The sequence below is a fragment of the Cryptomeria japonica genome, chromosome 8 (genome assembly GCF_030272615.1).
Source record: "Cryptomeria japonica chromosome 8, Sugi_1.0, whole genome shotgun sequence".
Lineage (NCBI taxonomy): Eukaryota > Viridiplantae > Streptophyta > Pinopsida > Cupressales > Cupressaceae > Cryptomeria > Cryptomeria japonica.
In genome coordinates this window covers 742,219,967-742,241,592 of record NC_081412.1, presented here as the reverse complement: position 1 = coordinate 742,241,592, position 21,626 = coordinate 742,219,967, and the positions used below count along the sequence as shown (strand labels likewise).

The 21,626-nt window shown below is 35.8% G+C and overlaps 1 protein-coding gene across 4 annotated transcripts in view; it reads left to right on the top strand.

Moving 5' to 3' along the window:
* Nucleotides 1–21,120, top strand: part of LOC131061428 (uncharacterized) — a 122,760-nt gene extending 101,640 nt beyond the window's left edge. For 2 of the 4 annotated variants that reach the window (XM_059209982.1, XM_059209983.1), the window contains exons 3-7: nucleotides 7,911–8,047; nucleotides 8,164–8,253; nucleotides 16,473–16,622; nucleotides 17,760–19,396; nucleotides 19,525–21,120. In XM_059209982.1, the coding sequence (XP_059065965.1) occupies nucleotides 7,911–8,047; nucleotides 8,164–8,253; nucleotides 16,473–16,622; nucleotides 17,760–19,396; nucleotides 19,525–20,482 (2,972 nt within the window). In that variant the 3' untranslated portion in view covers nucleotides 20,483–21,120. Of the gene's footprint in view, nucleotides 1–7,910; nucleotides 8,048–8,163; nucleotides 8,261–16,472; nucleotides 16,623–17,759; nucleotides 19,397–19,524 lie in introns of those variants that run through there. The other 2 variants (XM_057995096.2, XM_057995095.1) reach the window with 2 other exon arrangements.
* The last annotated feature ends 506 nt before the right edge of the window (nucleotides 21,121–21,626 follow it).

Here is a 21,626-nt window from a genome sequence, read left to right as displayed (position 1 = left end):
TGCTAAGTTCAATGCATCAGAAGCAGTTTTGCAACTATAATATCCAAGTTCAACTGGGAAAATTGCTTCAGACTCACTTTTCATCCCTAATTTCTTATCAATATGAGCTAACTGTCTGCAAACTTCTAAGAGTACATAACTATCGAGAGCATATCTGGGCAATTTGAAAGGTTCATCTTCAAAGCCACCAATTCTAATATAAGTAAATCTAGGAAATTGAATAAAACAACTCCCATATGTACTGACCAACTTTAATGCTTCAGGTGACATTCTATTATTCAAATTTCCCTGCAGCTCAAAAGTTAATCTTCCCACAAAGACATCATTCCATCTCAAGAAGTTTTCTGTGTACCTCTGTATCTGCAAATGTGGATAGAACTCATAGACTTTCATTCCATCAACCCAAGGTTCTTGATATAATCCTGGCCATTCTCTAATACAGGCTAAAATATAAAACAGGTAGGAAGTCATATGAAAACCAGCTATTCCAACAAAATTACTCAAACCTTCGTGCAATCTCTCAGCAATTACTTGCGCCCAGTCAAGGTATTTCTCACCAGATAATAATACCTGAATGTAAAAATACATCCAGTCTTCCCAATGGAAGGCATGTAAATTCTCCTTAAGCCTATTCAAAAGAATCACAATATCTCTTACTTCTGTAATAAAATGCTCTCTTGTCAAGGGTTTAGGCAACGTAGAACCTCCCTTTTGTATTTTAAGGAGCCAGTTTCTAGCAATGTCGCTCCGATAAACACTTTTCTTCTCAGAGAAAAATGCATATGAGGTTCCTATGGACCAATCTTCATACGACTCTTTGTGAGGAATTCCAATTGCAGCCATTACTGTTTCTCTGTCAATCCGCACTAGCATGTCTCCATTATTGGCCCTAATACACCTATTACTAGCATCATATCTGTTCATGCATGCATATACTAATTCTGGGCAAGGAGCAGCAATTGGCAATGCGGTGGCCTCAACCAGACCACTGTGAACTATCTTTCCCATCATGGAATTGGCTTTTGGGTTCTTAGCCCTTTCTAGAAAATTATGTAACTCATCTTGAACAAAGGCTGTATCATCTAATTCTGGGAGGGTACTAATCAAGTTCGACCCAATTTTGGAAGAGTCGGTCTCATTTTTGCTTAAAATTGCATCAATCAGACAACATTCAACTCTGAGGCAAAGAATTACACTATTCCAATTTCAGAACTAAAACAGAGCAGGGGGAAATAAGCAATTGAACTCACCTGTCTTCACCATCAAACTGTGTAACCCTCAGAAAAACTGAGCTAAATTACCTTCCGCGTCTCTACTCTTCGCCAGCGGCAACAATAATTGTCTTACCTGAGAAGCATCATATTTAAGGACGGAAAACATTGAAAAGTACCAAAACATGCTTCGCCCCAGCTCATTTATCCGTGTAAAACCCCTCATGATTTGATATAGTTCTGACATGCTCATTAATTAAAAATCAATTTCACACAGTCGACATGCTTTCTCATGATTGTTTTCCATAATTAAAATTTGAAAACACGGAAAACAAGGAATATTCTGTTTCCATCGCGCCTCCTTTTCTTCCTAAACACCATCGGGCTGATTTGAAACACTGCTTTGAACCTTGAACTATTTTAAAAGAAGTTCATTGGTTCAAAGTTCAATGACAAAAGATCAACATTTGCGAATAGGCATAAAGAGACAAAAGGAACATTCAATGACACGGGAATGAACCTTGAACCTTGAACCATTTCAAAAAAAAGGTTCAATGGTTCAAGTTCAAAGCGACCACAAGACTAGTACTAAAGAGACAGCCGCAAAACACAAGACAGAAGACCGATTGAACCTTGAACCTTGAACCTTGAATCGGAAAGGTTCAAAGTTCAAGTTCAACAACTATGCTAATGAAGACTTAGAACTTAATGGATCGCATTTCCTTTGAACTTGAATTTTGAACTTTATAAAAGGTTCAACAGATGAGTACGAAACTCGATTGATGAAGACTTAAGCTCTGCGAAAATGATGACCCTTATTTATGATGGGCTATAAGCGGAAAAAAAAAGGGGTAACAAACCGAGAGAACCTTTGAAGTTGGATACTTGGTTTTCTTACGGCTACAACCCTACAAGTAGTCTTCAATCAAGGCCCGCGTAGCAGAGAAGCTAAAACCCCGATTTTATGGACTGTACAATTTTGAGAAGAATAGGTGAAGTGGCCTATGAATTAAAATTGTCGGGGAACAACAAAATCCACAATGTCTTCCATGTATCCCGACTCAAAAAGGCCCTAGGGCAACATGTTACCTCGTGGGTGGAACTACCTCCACTTGATGATGAAGGCAAATTAATTTTGGAGCTTGAAACCGTCCTCAATATGTGGGAGAAGAGATTAAGGAATAAGAATATTCCCGAATTCTTGGTCAAGTGGAAAGGCTTGCCTATAGAAGATGCTACATGAGGAAGGAGGAGATTTTCAATCATCCAAACTTGAAATTGCTTGAAGACAAGCAATCTTGGGAAGTGTAGATTGTCATGCCCTCGCCCTGAAGGTAGACAAAAGAAGTATGCCTAGAAAATTGCCTTAATTAGAAGATTCCAAGATTTTCTAAATCCTAAGAAGTAAATCTTCACAAGTAGAGATGAAGGCAATGTTTACGTTCCTTCGAAGGCTAGCATCCTTAAGTTTCATTGATGCATAAACATATGTAAGTTAACAATACAAAATAAGAGTATGCGATGGTTTCGGTTTATGATCATACACATCATCAAGCAAATAAAGAGGTGCGATTACAGCAACCACTAATTAGTTAAGACAGGAATATTCATGAGGAATAGCAACTTTTGCAAGGAAGGGTCAACATGGAAAAGGACAACTTCCCATACGAGTGAGGATATTTAAAAACAACACACAACCTTCAAAAAGGGAAGGCATGACAGAAGAAAGATAAGCATTGGATAAAAACCAAGATTCATAGTCCCAATAGTATCGAATTAAGACAATAGTCTATATACTAATCTGAGTGTTTTGGTATGAATGATAATATGTGACATTCTGATTAGGTTGTACTATTACTATTTCTATGGATGTGAAATAAGCATATTATTTGGATAATACATGATTACCATTATATATATGTTGCTATTCTTGTTACTATGCAATCACTGCATGATAGAATAAATACATTGATTTCTTTAATGCTTCATCCAATCTGCTGTCCCGTTATGGAGGGAAGATATGGGCATATAAGGAAAGCAAGTGGCCAGGTTCATTTCGAGTTAAGTTAGGAGGCCAAATGATGGATGTACTTCCTTGCCCCTTAGGAAGTTGAGTGACAAAAGTACTTCCATGCCCTTGAACTCGATGGGTAGGCTCTGTTGGGTTGTGCAAAATTTTGCCTTTTGTGCTAAAATTGTCTAGGTTTATGGCTTGATAATCTAAACCCCGATTCTTAAACCCTAAACCCTAGCGTTGGTGCCTATTTCCTTTTCCCTTTTTGTTATGTTTGAGTGTTGACCTGTTACAACCCGTTCCCGGTCTCTTTAGTTACAACTTGAGCCTTTTAATCCGTCTCTTTGACCGGCCCCATGCGTTAGCCATCAATTTGCTAATTAGAGAGCTACTAAAACTCCCAAGATGGATGCTGGTGTAATGATAGCTATTTGGTGCTTGCTTAAATGGACAAACCTGTGTGTGTAATGATTTTAACCATTTATCCCACATTGGTAGTATGGTGGCGATATCGAGTTTTTATTTTGATCGGTGAGTGTAGTATAAGTGAGCAATAGCTCATATGCTTTTTGCCATCCAACTTGGAGCGTGCGTCGTGGTGACATGAAATGTTAGGGGCAAGATCGCAATGGTTGAGACAAACCGCCAGTGATGGTTCCGAAGTTTCGATGGATAGTCAGGTGCATGTATGGCGCCGGATTGCAGTAGTCAAGGTTAACTGTTACTATGATCTGCATTGTTGCAATAGACCCATGAACGGTTACAGAAGATGTTAGGTACATGATCGCAGCTAGGAGATAACATTGGAAAGTTAGCCCACGTAGTAGCAAGAGGTTGCCACGTGTTGTGCTGGGGCCCACGGAGCTAGAAGAAATGAACAAAGTTCAGCCTTGCAAGGTTTGATGATGTAAGCGAAAGCCAGGTTGCAATTTTGCGACCCAACGCTACGTGTCCAGGGAGAAGCATATGAAGTCTCCACGATAGTCTGATAAGATTGTTGACCAAGCTGACCCATAGACGTGTTAAACATGAAGTGGTTAAGTGCATCCCTGTCGAAGAGACATTGGTTATCGAAGAGAGTTTCTTTTTGTCTGTTTGACCAGCCAAGGAAGAGTGAATTGATTGTATCAGATATGAAATACTAATTACAATTGGAGGATTGAAAGCTCTCTAATTCTTCTCTCTCTGTTTCTATATTTTTAAATTTTTTAATTTAGCAGTTAGCTAATGTTTCTTGCCTTTTTTTTGAATTTTTGTCTTTTCTTGTTTTCTTGGCATATATAGATGTAAAGGGATATTAATTTTGATTAGGTGGCTAGTTTATGATGTTCTTAGAGAATTTTAATCTCTCTCTTAATGTATATCTTTTGTCAAGATATGGTAAGCTGCTCTCTGTCCATGTGCATTCAATGGATCTGCATGATTATCTGATCCTCCATCTTGATAAGAGAGATCATGCGAAGAAAAGAAGAGTTCCAGATCATCTACAACAACTACCACCTGCAGAGAGAAGAAGGAGAATGTCTGTCTCTGACAGAAGATCTAAAAAGTTGTTTGTTTTGCTTTGTCAGGCTGTCACCTACTGCTTTTTGAGATTGTAAAAGGCCCAAAGCTTGTTGCATCCTGATTATTCTATAAAAGGATATTTAGGGCCTTGTGTCGAGTCTCTAAGTTCAGATTAGGAGTATTATTCAAGTCTTGTAAAAGCTTTTTCGCTAAGAGTAAATTTGCACACAAAAAGTCCATAGGTTCTGCAATAAATATGTGAAGTCTCTTTGCAGTCTTTTTGCAATGGATATGTGAAGTACTTTGCAGTTACAAAAACATCTTGGAATCGAATTTAATGGTTTTCAAGTTGTTCTCATCATCTGTGCTCCAAAATCTTGTTCAATCAATAAATCAAGGGTTTTTTGATTTTACCTCTGCATTGTGTTGCTGATTGTGTATGAATTTTAGCTTCTTATAAAGTAGGAGATTAAATTGCTTTATTCGTTCACAAGGATTTTGTAGAGATCATACTTAGTTGGGATGCAACTAGATAATTCAGTTTATGCTATGACTAATATCAGGTGTTAGTTATATAAGGCAAAAGATGTTGCAGTACACACATATTTTATATTGTAATAACGGTTCATCTAGCCCAATGGACAGGCATTGGTCATGTGTAATGGATTGCTAACCTTGGCACTTGGAATGAAAGAAAATCTATCATTATTTACATTCAGTTTTTATTTTGAGTTTAAGTTTTCAGTAGTAGGATAGATTGACTCTCACAGTGATTCAAAGTACATAAGCCAGAGATAGAAGCCATATCCAGTAAAAGTTAAGTATTTCTCTGATTTACTTCATGCATTGAGAGCATATTTATTACAGTACTATAAGAAGAGAATTAGGATTATAAAAGTACTGTTTAAGAGATACCCACCTAGGTCTAACAGAGCCTGAAGTGTAGAGGATATAACTAGCTCCTTATCCCTAGTTTTAATCTTGTCAATTGGCCACTGCTCCAAACCCTTGAACATTGAGGTTGGCTTCTCATAGAGGATATTTGGACACATCAGTTGGAAAAACTGACAGGCTCAAGGCCCCTTGTATGATTTCCCATGGGCTTCATAGTGTGGATGAGTCATTGGGTAAAGCCTCAAAGGAAACCCATATGTACTTATGATTAATAGGATGATGAATAGAGTTCTATTTGTAACTTGTTGGATTATATGTTTATCTATTGATAACTAATCTGATTGCAGTTCTAAATCAAGACGTTAAGTCAGCAAATCACATTTCCAAATATAATCCATACCTCCATTTAGGTATTTTAGGGAAAATTGAGTTAAACCCTAATAGGGGACATTACATTTTCACTTTCCCACAAATGACAATATGAGCTGCATGTCAATGTGTTGAGCTTTATGTATAGTACTGGATAAATTTGAATCATCAATGGAGATTACATCCTCCAACTGCACATCGTTTCTTTTCTCGTCAAGTTATGGCCAAAGAAGCTAAATCATCGGAGTGCAAATATCCTATGTAAACAGTTCAATTTCGGAACCCATTTGTTTCTATAATTTCCCTTTTCTGGGTTTTGATGGAAATGGGTGATGCATGTTGAATACAGTACAAATTCCATTTCTGTAACACATTCTCAGATGCCACATTATACATCTCTAGATTTGGCCCATGCAAATGACACAGTTTTGCCACTCAGTCCAGCTTTGTACTCATCTGAAAAATACCACTTTCTTTATCTTTTTTATAAATGCAATGGTGCTTTCACATTTGTTCATTCATTTCCATTGTATGTTCAACATAATTAACAGAACAACTAAGTAGGTGAATCTCGTTGTTTGTGGATTGTTCTCAAACTTCTAGGCTCAGCAAAGATTATCCAGTCATGTGGGATTATGGTGGCTATGCAGGAAATGCCATTTGTTTCATGGCATCATCAGTTATTATGCCAGTCATTCACCAATATTTATGTAAATTTGTCAGTTATTCAGTCATTGTTGTGGTCAGCGACTCAGCAGTTAGGCACACATCTTTACACATTTGTGCTTTACAATGAAATGATCCTAGAATTGGAAAAAGGAATAGAATGCCAGTTATACTAACGCCTTTATACCTCTAAGTGCTATAAAAGGCCTTTATGCTTTGAGTTAAATAATAGTAAAAATAGTTATTAGGATGGAAACAATAATTGAGGAGACTGGAAGGACTATTCATGTCCAAGTGCAGCACCCATTCTGTCTCTTGGATTGGCCTGGAGTTAGCTCTCATACCTTTTTAGCAAAATTATGTCATCTTATGTACTGTTCTAGAACTGTTATTTTAACAGTAGTGAAGCTTCACGGTATGGTTTTAATAATTTGTCATGTTCATCTTTCCTTTTAGATAGTATAAATCTATTAGATAAACAAATTCACTCCAATGAATTAAAGAATGAATCATGTCCTTTCAATTCAGATTTCATGTTACATGTTCAATTTTTTGTGTTTAGACTTGTGCTGGCACTTAAACCTTCTTAGCAACATTAGCTGTCATCTTATGTACTGTTCTTAAACTGTTAATTCTAATGATGAAGAATTTGTGATTAGACTTGTGTTGGCACTCATATCTTCTTAGCAACATTAGCTGTCATCTTATGTACTGTTCTTAAACTGTTAATTGTAATGATGAAGAATTCAACGATGCAAAAAACAGATAATGTCCTTCCATTCAGATTTCATGTTACATGTTCCAGTTTTTGTGATCAGTTTTGTTTAGTTTAGATCTCTTGCATATATAACAACAATAATAGTTGAAGATTCTCTTTAGTAGTAATTTTCAACTTTCAAAATAAAAAGTCAAATTTGCAGCAAATTGCAGATAACAAATATTTGGTCAGAATTACAACTGTGCATGTATAACGGTTTGATTTCAAGTAAGTTTGTATTGCATTGCTTCTTTATTTATTGGATTGATGTTACTTGTTTACCCCATGTATATCTTGAGCTATCCTGAGGTAAGAATCAACTGCTTTTCCTGAATGGTGGAAATGACTATGCTTAATAAATAGCTGAAAATCAATGATGATTTTTTTAAGCGAACAAAGTATCCAAAGCATTAAGCAACACAGAAAAACGCTTGAACATTTCACTTGGAAATTAATTTGTAGCTTTTGTTTGGTACCTTGACCATGCGATTGGCCTTTTGGGAAGGAAGTTCATGTTCCAGCAGCTCTCAGTGCAAGTTTAACATGTCCATCTTAAATGTGGCACAACAATACCTACAATTTGTAGATGCTTGTGACATTTTTTGTCAGTATGTCATTCTTTCCACCAAGGTATTCAAATATAACTTTATTTGTTTAGTACAAAAAAATGTTCCTGTGATCAGCTTTCTTTAAGGGTAATTTGTATCATGCCTTATCTTATTTGATTTGGTTGCTGTTTGAAAAAGGCAAGCAAATGGTGTGGAAAACATTTCCACTCATTAGTGCTTACAACAAATGGGTCAAAAGACGAAAGCCACATGTGCACTTTCATTCAGGTATGAGGTATGTCTTTTGCATTGATGGGATGTTTACTGCACTATCTCACAAAACAGCATTTTAATTTAGCTGTTTTAAGACAACTTCATGGATTAAAGGTATTGTTATCATGAATTGGAGCAACAATTAGATTTTTGAAGCTAAATTTTTGAGATTATTCACAAAAGATTCTATATTTTGTCGAAAAAGGAGTCAGAAGGACATTAAGACTACAAAGACACTTAAAGTTTTAAACCAAACTTTAGCTTAAGATCTTTTCTCGGAACAGATTGGGATTTGCAGAAGGTGCTTGTTTTTAGTGAATTTCAGCAGTCATTCTTTCTCATTTCTTAGGTTTTAGTGTCAATGCCCTTGAAACAATTAATATATCCTTGAAATGATCAATAGCAGTGTGTTGATGTAAATATGTGCTTTACACCTAAGTTACCAGGCTTGGTACTAGTTTGGGTTTAGTGTGGGGGTTTGGTTCGCAATTTCATTCAATTTTTTTGGGGGTTTGGTTCGCAATTTCATTCAATTTTTTTGGGGGGGGTTTGGTTTGCAATTTCAGTCAATTTTTTTGGAGGGGTTTGGTTCGCAATTTCATTCAATTTTTTTGGGGGGTTTGGTTCGCAATTTCAGTCAATTTTTTTGGGGGGTTTGGTTCGCAATTTCAGTCAATTTTTTTGGGGGGGTTTGGTTCATCCATGCAAAAACATATAAATTATAGAAAAATATACATATTTGCAATAGTAACTAGGTTCAGAATGCCACACATATCATCATATATTGTATAATAAACAAAACCACAATATGAATAAAAAATATTACCATGCCAATTAGTCAAACTTGAGTCATGATATACATTATGTATTAAAAATAAAATAATAATAATGTCAAGCGTCATCAATCAGCCATCACTGGTCAAGCATCATCATATGGGTTTACAAAGATATCATCACCACCATCCATATTAGATGATGTAAGTATTGGTAAATTAGAAGAATCACAAACAATTCCATTGGCATTGACATGCTTGCTAGTTGGCTCATCTTCAACCTCAAGTAGAGCAAGATAGGAAGTGGAAGCCTCCAAATCAGTATGATGTGGCTTGATATTCTACTTCCTTCTAGCCACTTTGTGCGAAAGGAGTTGCAAGTTTGAATGCACATACACTAAGTCCTCTGCCTTTTTTGAGGTAGTTGATTGCACTTTATTGAGTGCATGAAGTATTTTCTCCAATTCCTCTTAGATGTAGATGAACTAGTAACCTATTTGTTAGTGTAGAATATTTTGCATGGAATATTCCTCTAAATAAGTTTGCTAGTTGTTAGGATATTGATTGCTTAGGTGTGCAATCGTGTATAAAGATCACATGCCTATTCTCTAACTAGTACTTTCTATTCTAATTGGTAGTGCTCTGCTATATATTTGTACTTATCCCTAAGCTAATCAATCAATCTAGTTAATCCATTTGCATTGCACATTATGTGTTTTCTTCAATCTCTTAGCTTGCCAGTACTAGTTAATCTATTATGAGATTTTGGAAGTTCCTACATGGTATCAGAGCAGGTCTGATCTCAGTTTGCTAGTCTGATTTACTTGTGAGTTTTTTATTCAAAACACTAGTGCATGCATAATTTGGTAGCCATTTTTTGTTAAGGCATTTTGTTTTTGCATCAAATTCGCATCTTTTACATATCAGATCGCAAAACGATTTCTGGGTTTTGCTTGCAACAATGAAATATCATCTAGGTATGTGTTAGTTTTTCCAGATAATAAGTTAATATTGCAAAAAATGTTGGTCAAATAGCATGGCGTGACTTTTTTTACGTGCAGGTTGAAGCTGATTTTTTTATCAACATGCATCTTTTGCATATTGGAAAGGAAAATGCTTTCTGGGTTTTGATTTTAGAGCCAATTTTTTTTGTGGGTATCGGGTAGTTTTTTTGTAAAGCAAGTAGACTTTGCAAAAACTAAATCAGAAGTGCCCAAGCCATTTTGGCCACACAATTTTTTCTTGGTAGTGACTTGTTGGTTGGCAAAGGTTGATTACCGTTGCAGGTCACATATTTTGTAATGTCCCCCTTTGAATAGGATTTAATAATAATTAATAATAATAAAATTAAAATACAAAAGAATAAAAATAATCATTAAATTATGATATAAAAAATATAATTAAATATAATTAAAGTTAATGAATGGTCAAAAGGCATGAGATGATAAGTTGTGACTCCCCCAAATATGAGGTATAAAAGGGAGAAGAGAACTCATTTGAAGGGGGGATAATTTTGGGAATCAGAAGTGCATATCTGATTTAAATAATCAGAAGTGCATTTCTGATTTAAATAATAAGTGCAGATCTGATTGTGAAAGGTTTTGTCCCTTTCAAAGGGCAGAAATGATTAAGAGTTGCACTCTTTCAAAGGGTGCTAATGGTGAAAGGGTGCGTCTCTTGCCAAAGGGCATACATGACGAAGAGTTGTGACTTCTCCCTCACATTGAGAGATATAAAGCAAAGGAATCAAAAGCATCCAGGGGGATCACCATGGATCAGATCAGATCAGAACTGTTATTAAGTTACAGGCAGTAACATCCCTGTTCTTGGTGGTATGCACGGGGATGTGCTTAATATATGAAGCCTGATAATGTTCTTATGCAGAATTTGATAATAATATTAATATAGACTGTAATACGCATGACAGTCATAATTAATTTCGTATATATTCATAATGCATGAGAAGTTAGTAATATTATAGCCTAATCCTTAATCACTTGCCATTGCCCCTTAAGAGGATTGGTTGGTTTTGTTAGGGAGAGGCGGAGTAATTCCTCACAAGGTAGGTGAATCCCAAGATGGGATATGGACGGGGTCCTAAAGCCTTGAGGGAGCCTACATGTAGATTGGTTTCCAAGCACCCTATGACAAGTAATTCCCCATCCTCCCTAGGGTTGATGATTAGGAGAGAAGTAATAAATTGGGGCTTAAGTATGTTAACTGTCAAATGTATTATGAATCATTAATTGTTTCTTAATTTAATCTGATTTAAGTGCATAGTGATGTATGTTAATCATTGGGAATTGGCAGCCTCCTAGTTGGCGACATTACATATTGCTTGATCAACAATGGAGCAAGATGTAAATCTGTAGATGCTAGCTTGCTTTGATCCCCATGTTTGTTTGCATGCTTTCTTTTTTTCTATGTTACTGATTCAGGTACTGGTATGGGTATGGGTACGGATTTGTCGGTATGACAATTTTTTATATATATATATATGTACAATCATCAAATTTATGATTATTACAATCCATACAATGTAACTTTCCCATACATAAATCCATAATTGCCTAGAAATATTCATAATATCGTAATATCATATTCATAATTTGTAAAAATTATAATATTCAACTTTCAAGTCTCAAAATGTCATGACACAATGAAAATTCAAATTACAAGCCATATGTGATTTAATCTCCATATTCATCTTCATCTGAAGCATCAAGCCCAAGGTCATCATTTGGTTCAACTTCAACATTATTTGAACCACAATCCATTGGATTGCCACTCCCACTAGCTATGTCTATGTCAAGTTCCAGTGCTGCCTCATCTATAATAGAGTGATATACATCATTCCAGTATATAATGCCTGAGACTTTTGTATTAGAGGTTGAAGCTAAAATTTGAAGATTGAGATGGGGGTCTGAAATATTGTGTAATGCTGCGAATCTTCAGAGACAAGTTATCTTCAGATTGTGTACACAGAGGAACTTGATTACTGATAAAAGTGTGCTGAACCTTTATATCAAGTGGTATGACAATGTAATGAATTATAAGAGTTTTACTTAAGTCTGAGTAAAACAGAGTGCTTACATTTTCAATCTAGTCCTTGAATTTGTGTTTGATGTTTCTGAGTCGGTGCTCATTTAATGTTGTTGCCTTTGTATTGAGTTGGTGCTCATAATGTGAGTTGTAGCTCACTTCTTTAAAAGGGTTGGTGCCCAATTTCAGTTATGATAATATTTTTCTGTACCATGATTTTTTACCCAAATGGGTTTTCCACGAGATAAACATTGTGTCATCCTTGTGAATTGTGTTCAGTTTTCTTATTTGTTAAAATTGGTTCAAAGTACTTAGGATACTGATTCACACCCCACCTCTCAGTATCTTTGGTTTCATTTTCAAGCTGCAAACCCTTCAAAAAGCTCCCTTAATTATGTCACCTAGCCATGATAAAATTGACCCAAACCAACTTTGATGAATTTGTCCCTTTTCATAAACTCACAAGCATAAAATAACTGTATGAACTTGCTAGGGCATTGTTTGGAAACACAGTTGTACGACCATCAATAGGACTCAAACACCTTTAAAAACACAACAAACTTAGCAAAAATCTCCAGAAACAAACCCAAAAAACTGCAATATTTTTTTTGAAAATCTTCAGTTTTGTTAAACCTCAAATCTGCAAACACTTTGAAAACAATGGTGACTCTTGTGTAGAATCACTCCAACCAGCTAGGGATTGTCTTTCAGATTCAAAATCAATAACCAAAAAAGGGTTTTCGTCCTCAATCAATCCTTGGAAGAACTAGTAGGTTCAATCCAACAACATTTTGTTATGATTTATGTGTACTCTTTTGCATAACTAAAATGTGAGCTCAAACCTCCTTTTATACAATTGGAGGGAAAAAGGTTAATTTTAAATTTCAGATAATTCATTTTCCACCAAAAGCACATTTCAAATTATAAAAATGACTTAATGTGCAAGTCTCCTCTCCTTGGGCATCCACTTGAGGGAACATAACATTTTATATAATATAACACTAAAGTGAAATGTTATAACATTAATGTTATAACTTTAGTGCATATTTTTAATACTCCCGTCTGTGTTGTAGAAAGCAGTGCTGAGACATCAAAAACAGAAACTGAGTATGCTAAGATGAAACTGAGGCATTGGGATGAAGCCTAGTGCCAACTTGGAGACTTACTAAAAATAGGTGTGCTCTCCAAGAACTGTGAACAGCCCATGAGGCCAAAAACGCTTCAAAAAGCATTACGCAGCCAGGGTGCGCCAGAATGGGCACCAGTTTGTCCTGGGTGAATCTGGGCGAATCCAGGGCAAACTTAGACACCAAGCTCGACAAAAAGTCAAAATTTGAGATTTTAAAACTTAGTTATTAATTTTGCTCTGGTATTGTCATTTTTAATCCTATAGTGTTGTTTGCTCATATCTTTTGTGCTCACTTCTATGGTGAGACTCTTACGGTCTTCTCATATTTTCTAGGTTAGTAGTCCTTATTTACTAAAGGGATTTGCCTCATTTGAGTAGGCTCTGGTGTTGTATGGGCAAGAGCTGCATTTCTCTTATTTCTTCTCAAGATTTGTTACCAATTTTTAATGGATTTTGGTGGAGTCATCATTCTTACTTGTTTTCCTTATTTCAAAACTTCAACTTGTTATGGTATCGCATTGAAGGGGATACAAAAGTTGTAATTCAAAACAGGGACACATTGATGTACAAAAGGATATCAAACTTCATGATGAAGTGTAATATAGTTCAAAAGACATATTTGTGCAGGGTGTGGGTATTGTAAATTAGAAAATGAAAGAAGCTTCAGATTTCCACTTTAGAATGCAAAACAGCTCGTTTTGTCAAGGTATGGTTACGTAATCATTGAGGTCCTTTTTATACTGTAGGAATGGGAAATTTCTCCACTTGTCTAGGAACAGTTTGTAATGCTTAGAGTGACTTTGAATTTCTCTTCTCTTCAATTTCTTGTGACATTTGAGGTTCTTGACTGGCCTATGCAAACATATTAGTTTGTTGTAAATGCCCAAGAGAGTGAGAGGACTTGAAACAAACTCCAAGTGGAACCATAGGTTCCAAGCGAACAAATAGATTGTAATAGGTAAAACAGAATTGAATGAAAGTGTGTTAGGGACTGAACATAATTGCTCAGGCTGGTTGTGTGCCCAAGAGGCCTAAGAATGGGTTTTCCATTGGAGACGGCAGAAAATGGGGTCATTTGCCTCACTTTTACTAAAGATATTTCCTATATTTTGCTGGTAAAAACCAATTTTCAAAGTTTTGCTGAACCGGCGAACTGGGTTCTCGAATCTGTATCTGAACCTGAACCCAAACTGGCAACTTATATATGTGTGTGTGTACACACACATATATGTATGTATGTATATACATACATATAGATACACACACATGCATACACATACATGCATGTGCACAGGCACACAAAAGATTTTTCTGTATTAATGAACCCAATACCCCCCAAAATAATTAGCTGAACCAGCAAACCAGATCCCCAATCCCAAACCTGAACACCAACCTGAACTGGCAGCTTAACATATTCTAAGAAGATCCAAGTATCAATAAATTCTTTAGCAATTTTAAAGCTTGTGTAGGGTATAAGTGCCTAACCATGAACCAAGTTCTTTAATTGTATGTGCCTCCATAACAAGGCAATATATGCCACAAGAAAAAAAGATCTCCAATATAAGAATTTATGAAGACAATGATCATTCATGCTTAAATGCCAATTTTCACTGTATGCATGGTTTTCTCCTAAAACCATCACTAAATTTTGATGTCTTAGGAACTCATTCAATCTTGTAATCATCAATCAAGGTTAGATGCTCTAACCCATAGAAGTAATATTAGTACTCTTACTATTTATACAGTGTGGAAGGCCATATCTAATGGAGAGTTTTGGCTGTTCCTTGCAATTCTCAATCCTAGATACATGGGCATATATACATTATCAATTTTCTATTGCTGGATGTTAGGAGCATAGTTTGTAGAATTGGACTTGGAGAGTACTCGACATTCCAAAAATTTCTAACCCAGCAACTTTAAAAAAACTTCAATTTTTTATTCAAACATAAATTTTATGCAAAATACAGCTACAAAATGTATCAAATGAGTTTAAATGAAATAAACAATGCCTGGAAACCACAAAAAAATAAAGTTTTTGGAGTGTTTAACGTGGATTTTTTCTTACATTTTTGACATGATGGTATGGTGACTCAAGTCATCATCAAAATCCTGCAAAATCCCCCAAGTTAACATTGTGATTACTTGGTGTGAAGAAAAATCTCGAGTACTCAATGACTGGCTGAGTTTACAAACTATGGTTAGGAGAGGCTTTTAGAGACATAGTTTACCTCCCCTCAGAATAATCTTATTGGGCTCTTTAACTTAATCTTCCTTGGGGTCATCAACAAACTATGTAGTGGCCCTTCCACGGTGATTGATAATGATGTTGCTCCTATTTTGCTTTGACTCTTATTAAGAGTAGATTATACATATACACCAACCCATTTGTCTTGGATTAGTGTCTGCTTCTTTTGGCAAGAGTCTTTCCATTTTCAAGGCTCTTAGTATTATATCACTTTGTTTACATTGACTTGTCTAAGGTTTACCCTTATCCTGTTAGACTCTTTTGCTATTCAAGTTCTAGACAGCAATTTTGTTGTTGTTTCTTTTTAGTTCTACTTCGCTTTTTAACACTGTGTTTTGGTGTTCCATTGATGTACTTTGGTATTAATAAACATTTTGTCTTCTTTGTGTCAATTGTCAAGAAATCTTGACAGCATCCTAGAAGTGATGAAAGCAATTTTTCTAGAGAGAGGGGGATGAGTGGACTTAGTACTGTTGTGCATTTGTGGATTTGGATAATGTATGTTCTTGTCGTTGAATTTTTGTTACTTGCAGACTTAGTTGTCTAGGCTTTTGCACAGTGTGATAATGAACGCTTCAGTTTACTCTACAAGGACAAGCAATTGGCATGATGAAAAGTTCCAAGTAGACATTTTAATGAGTAGAATGTTGTGTTTTTCGTTGGTGATTCAAACTTTTCAGCAAGAGATAAACTTGCATTTATTCTGCAACTTTGCCTGTTTGGAACCATCATAATGTGAAGCAAATCAGACTAAACCAACTGTACCAGGCATGTTACTTCTCAGACAGATTTTAGCTCAAATTATACCGTTCATTCTCATAAAAAATGAAATCAAGGGGCCATCCAATGAGTATTTTAAGTTGCTTGATTTTTCAAATTCAAATGATTGTCCCCCACAGATATTAAAGTTGTTCCATTTTCAAGTTTTTCATGCACCAAATGCTTTTCTATTGAAACTTTCATTACCTTCAAAATTTCCATTGATAAATGTATTTATTTTTCAGTGAATCTTTTTAAACGGATTTTTGAATATTTCTTTGTGCAGTTGCTTTTAGTGTCTCTGAGTTTTGCTTCTGCTACATCTTCAGCTTTGGCAAAGTGTTCTTACTTATTTGAGGATCAGTTTCTGTTGAGAGTGGAGGACTTTATTTCGGAGCAATTGACCTTAATAAAGGTTGCAATTTCAGATATCAAGGTATGTCTGTTTCTGATTATAATCGGTTGAGCCTTATGTTTGTGATGGGCATTGTCTACCACTTCACTTGTTATGATGTAAATGTTTTCTGTTTTTGCATAGGTTTTTAAAGTTATCGTTGTGTATAATGCTCAATTGTCCTGTGCCAATGCAATTAGCATACTGTAAGTGCTTTGTTCTCTTGTTGGGAAGATGTGTGAGAGAATATTCTAAACCAATCCATTAAATTTATTTACTAATTGGAGGTTGAAGTTTAATTAGGAAGTCGAATGTGTTTTGTGATCTATGTAGATTTACAATTTAGCATTAGTGATATGTATCAAATTAATGTACAGTTTTATCTTTGACATTCAAGTTTTTAGAATTAGGAATTGATTTTTTGTATTAGAATAATAATTATTGTAAGGTTTGTAAATACTAGACGTATCCTGATGTTTACTTTGGCAAGAATGAAATTCTATTAATGTCAATGAATAACCAAAGCAGGTCAACAGGGCTCAGAAAGTAGAATTGGTTTTAAAGGGGCAATATGCTCTATCAAAAGTAGCTAAGCATAAGAACCCCTCAACAAAGCATGAAGCTAATGAATATCAGAACAGGAGGCTAATGGTTTTCACATCTGTAGTAACATTAGGGCCAGAAGATCCAACAGCTTTCATCTATTACTGAGAAAGGCCTATGCATCCTCTATCACTGAGAAAGGGCCTATGTTCATAGGGGAATGTTTAGTACCAACGGTGGTCTTTTGGACAATCCTAGGTAGAAGCTGAATACACCCTGTAGAGCCTCTTCTAAAATCCAAGGCTGATGAAACTTTTACGGCAGACAATAAAACACCTATACATCAAATGTAAACAAGACAGTGGTGCTATTAGAATGAATATTAATATTGGTGCAATCATGGTGGTAGAAATATTGTGCCAACTCCGGATATCTGGAAATTAATATTGAAATTAATTTTAAACAATGCATTGATGTACCATTAGAATGATTGAAAATTTGTACCAACTTCTTATTTGTTTTTCAAATAAAAATAGCTGTAGGTGCATTTTGCTGAAATGTTTTTCAATCTGTGGCTATGAATGACCCTATTGGAGCTTACCCTTACTATGTTATTGTATTGCAATTGTTGTGCAGCAAATACATGGCAAAGAACCAGAAACTGTTAAAGCTAGTCAGGAGCTTCTTGGTGCAGCGATAAGGCTCTCCTCCATTTACTGCCGAAGTATAAATTCCAATGCCAACCAACCTATGAATGATTATAGAGATGAAGTTACACCTCATATTGTTAATATAGCATCCTGTGCAATAGAAAACTTATATGAGTTAGGAATATTAGCAGCTACAGGTGGAGGTAATTTGATTGCAATTTTGAACATATCTTGGAAAGGTGTGGTATCCTTGCTACAGTTAGAGATTGGCAAGGAGATTATGGCTAGCAAAGTGAATATATCAAACATTATTTTAACTCTGATATCATTGGCCACTGAATCACTGAAACTTTCGGCACAAGTGTGGCTGCTGCAGTCTCCAGATAGTAAGACTATTTTACATACTGTCACAGACCCTGAAGCAAGAAGGTCCTGCATTCCTATAAAGTTCTATCTTTTAAATGCTGTACGCATTTCCTCTAGCTATCCAAGCCATGCCTTCAAAGTCTGTGATGATATCATGTCATGTGTTTTGAAAATTTCAGCTCTACGCTTTGCACTAGGTTTCCAAGATCACCTTAGAGCTGCTTCCGAGGCATTAGCAGAGATCTTGGAGCCCACTTCTTTCCTTTTTCTGTGTTCATTACTAAATTCAGGAGAAGCAGGTTTGGACTTAAAGCTACGTGTACTTGATATATTATTTCCAAATGACAGCAAAATGTGCAGTTCATCATTAGAAGAAAATGTGGATGCGATTCATGTAGGGGAAATCATCATACGTGGATTATTTTCTTCTACAAGTGAGGACAATTCATGCAGTGGAATCTTGATGCTTGGTCGTGTAGCTGTGCTTTTGAATCTCCTAGAAAATTCTTCAGACCTTGGAGCAGACATGGTGCTTGCAATTTCAAAAAGGCTTGACTGGCTTTTAGGTGCCATGGCCCAAGAGGATGTTTATCTGTCAACACTATATGCCCAAATTCCCACTATTACTCATTCTGATCCTCCCTGTAAGTGTACCTGGCAGTTCATGTTTTATTATATTGCACAGGCATTGAAAACCTTTCTAATTGTGGCTGCTCCAAGTGCAGCATGGATAGAGGTTGAATCATTCCTTTTTCGGAATATTATTCATCCACATGCCCTTTGTTATGAACTTGTTTCGGAGCTTTGGTGTTTTACAATGCGTCATGCTCAATTAGACTTGATTGAGAAGAATATAGATACACTCTGTTCACTTCTCAGATCACTAGCAGTTTCTGACCCTACATTTTACTCTCATAAGTCTTTGAGAAAGCTTGCTAGATCTATATGTACAATTATAGAACAGTCACCCAAATCTGTAGTGGAGAATGTCTATAGTAAGTTATTCAGTGAATATGACATCGTATCAAAGCCATCAGTGGTCATTGCTGCAGCACTCTTAGAGGAAGGTTTCCCATTGCATTTATTATCAGAGAACTCTAAGAAACATACTGTGCTGAAAATTACAAATGCATTTCTCGAACTTGTGTTGAAATTTAGTGAGAAATTGGGGGGAATGCGTTCCAGATATTCTCCATGTGCATCTTCATCTTCGATCAAAGAACCCATCTATTTTCTGTCTTTGATGTTATCACAATGGTATACATATGTTTCCTTTAAGACATTTTAATCATGTTTTTTTTGTTTCAAGAAATTATATGTTGATATATTTCTTTACATACTTTAAGTAATCACTAATAGTGCATTTTCATTTTATTCATTTGCAGTAAACTTGAAGAAGTTGAAATTAATGATGAATGTGTTGGTAAAGTCCCAAAGCTTGCAGTTGCTCTTATCAAATCATACAAATTAGCTAAAGAGAGATCACAAAGACATTATTACAGCAATCTTCTAAGCTATACCTTGGAAGTGATGTCATATGTGAATCGTAGGCTTGGATCTTGTGATATTAAGGATGTTCTCACCACTTTAGATGGCCTCTTCATAAATGGTGATTCAATATCAGATGAGGCACAAATAGAATTTAAACCAGCACTTGCTTTGTTCCTCGCAAGTTTAAGTTCAATGGAAATTCCTGAAGATGAAGGAAATGCTGCAAGTAAAGCAATGTGGAAACTTTATCATCTCATTTTAAGAGAAAGACATTGGGCTGGTGTTCACCTTGGGCTTGCTTCTTTTGGGTATTATGCTGCACGCACTCCATGCAAAGAATTATGGCGCTTTGTACCATTGGATGCAGCTTTGTCATTTGACATTAAATCTGGTAAAGAAAGTAATGTTGAGCAGTTTATGTCTGAGTTAAAGTATTTCTTAGAGAAGGAAGGAGCATTAAATTCCCTTTCAGTTTGTGAGGAAGAGAAAAACTTTCTAAGGAGAGAAGGCATGCTGCAAAATAAAATAATCAGGAACTACTGGCTGAATATTGAAATATCTTGTGGAGAGCAGAAGCAAAATGAACAAGGTTTTGAATCTCAGGAAATGGAAATTGATGCAAATAACAGTGGCAAGGAGGAATCAGAGTTTTCAATGAGCATACAACAGGGAATGTCATTGCTACAAAAAGGTCTTTCATTGCTGCATGCAAATTCTGCAAAATGGCAGGACGAAGAAAGGTTTAATTCAGAGCAGCGAGATAAGCTGGCTGGTCATCTCTTCTCATTAGCCGACATCATAAAGGAAGTAGGAAGTACTTTTCATAGTTCAGACTATACTCTTGAACAGTAAGTGCATCATATAGGTGTGCATGGATTACTTATCTACCATTTATTGTGCTAGTGAATGAAGACTGTTTTTCTCTAGTTAATACTGAATTGGGGAAGGCTGAGATGTTTTAATTCCCTAAATAATGGGAATCTGTTACTTGGATTTGGCCCAAAAATGATGCTGAATGTTGAAGTCCTTCCACATTTATGGCTGGCCTCGATAGAGGCTTCATTCAGATGAAGCATATCATGCAACACAAATTTGGTTCTGACAATAGTCTTCAAGCATTAAAATGTTTCGTATTGGCATTCAGTTGTTGTAATGCAAGCACTGTGCCATGTGATAATAGAAGATAATAGATAAGGATCTAATTGAACATGGGATGTTGGCAGTTGCTTGATGCAACGTTCTCCTGATGATCATTCTTTAGGTTTTAGCTATTTGGGGTACTTGTGACCAAATTTTTTTTGTATTTGATTTCACATATATGGAGCTTTTCTACTGCTAAATAGCTGGACATCTTGGGCCTGTCTTTTTATTGTGGGCTCTGGAATTTCTATGTTGTGTTGGAGATTGTCATTGGTGTAAGGGATCACAGGGCTAAAATTTCAAATGAATTTTTTATAGATGCTCAAAGAAAGACATGCAACTTTATAAAATGGATACTAAATGTCAAGTGTTGATCTATAGATCATTGTAGCTTACATATGAGCTTCTCATTTGCTTCATTGTGGGATCCACTGGGTCAAGATTCTTTTGCAGTGGTATAAGATGGATGCTAATGGTGACTTCTTACTTTAGGTCACTGTAGCACACTTTGTGACCAAATGCTGTACCACAGGCAAGTACCTTGCTTCGACAAGTATTATCATTTTAAATTTGTTATTGCTATCATAGAACTTGTATAAAACAGCATTGTTATTTTCTTAGGTATACAAATATTATGTAACGAGGTCAGCTGAGAAAAGCACTTTATTCTGGTCAGCCTAAATCTGATTTTTCACTCAATACTGAATAGTTTATAAATTTCCTGTTTTTTTGTAGATCTGCTACTGTATCGATCAATTTCTTCATGTTAATGTGGGAGTAGTAAACCCTTTTAACAAATTAATTGCTACTGAAGAAATGATCCCAAAGCCTTTAGGTCGATAACCCTAGAGTTGCG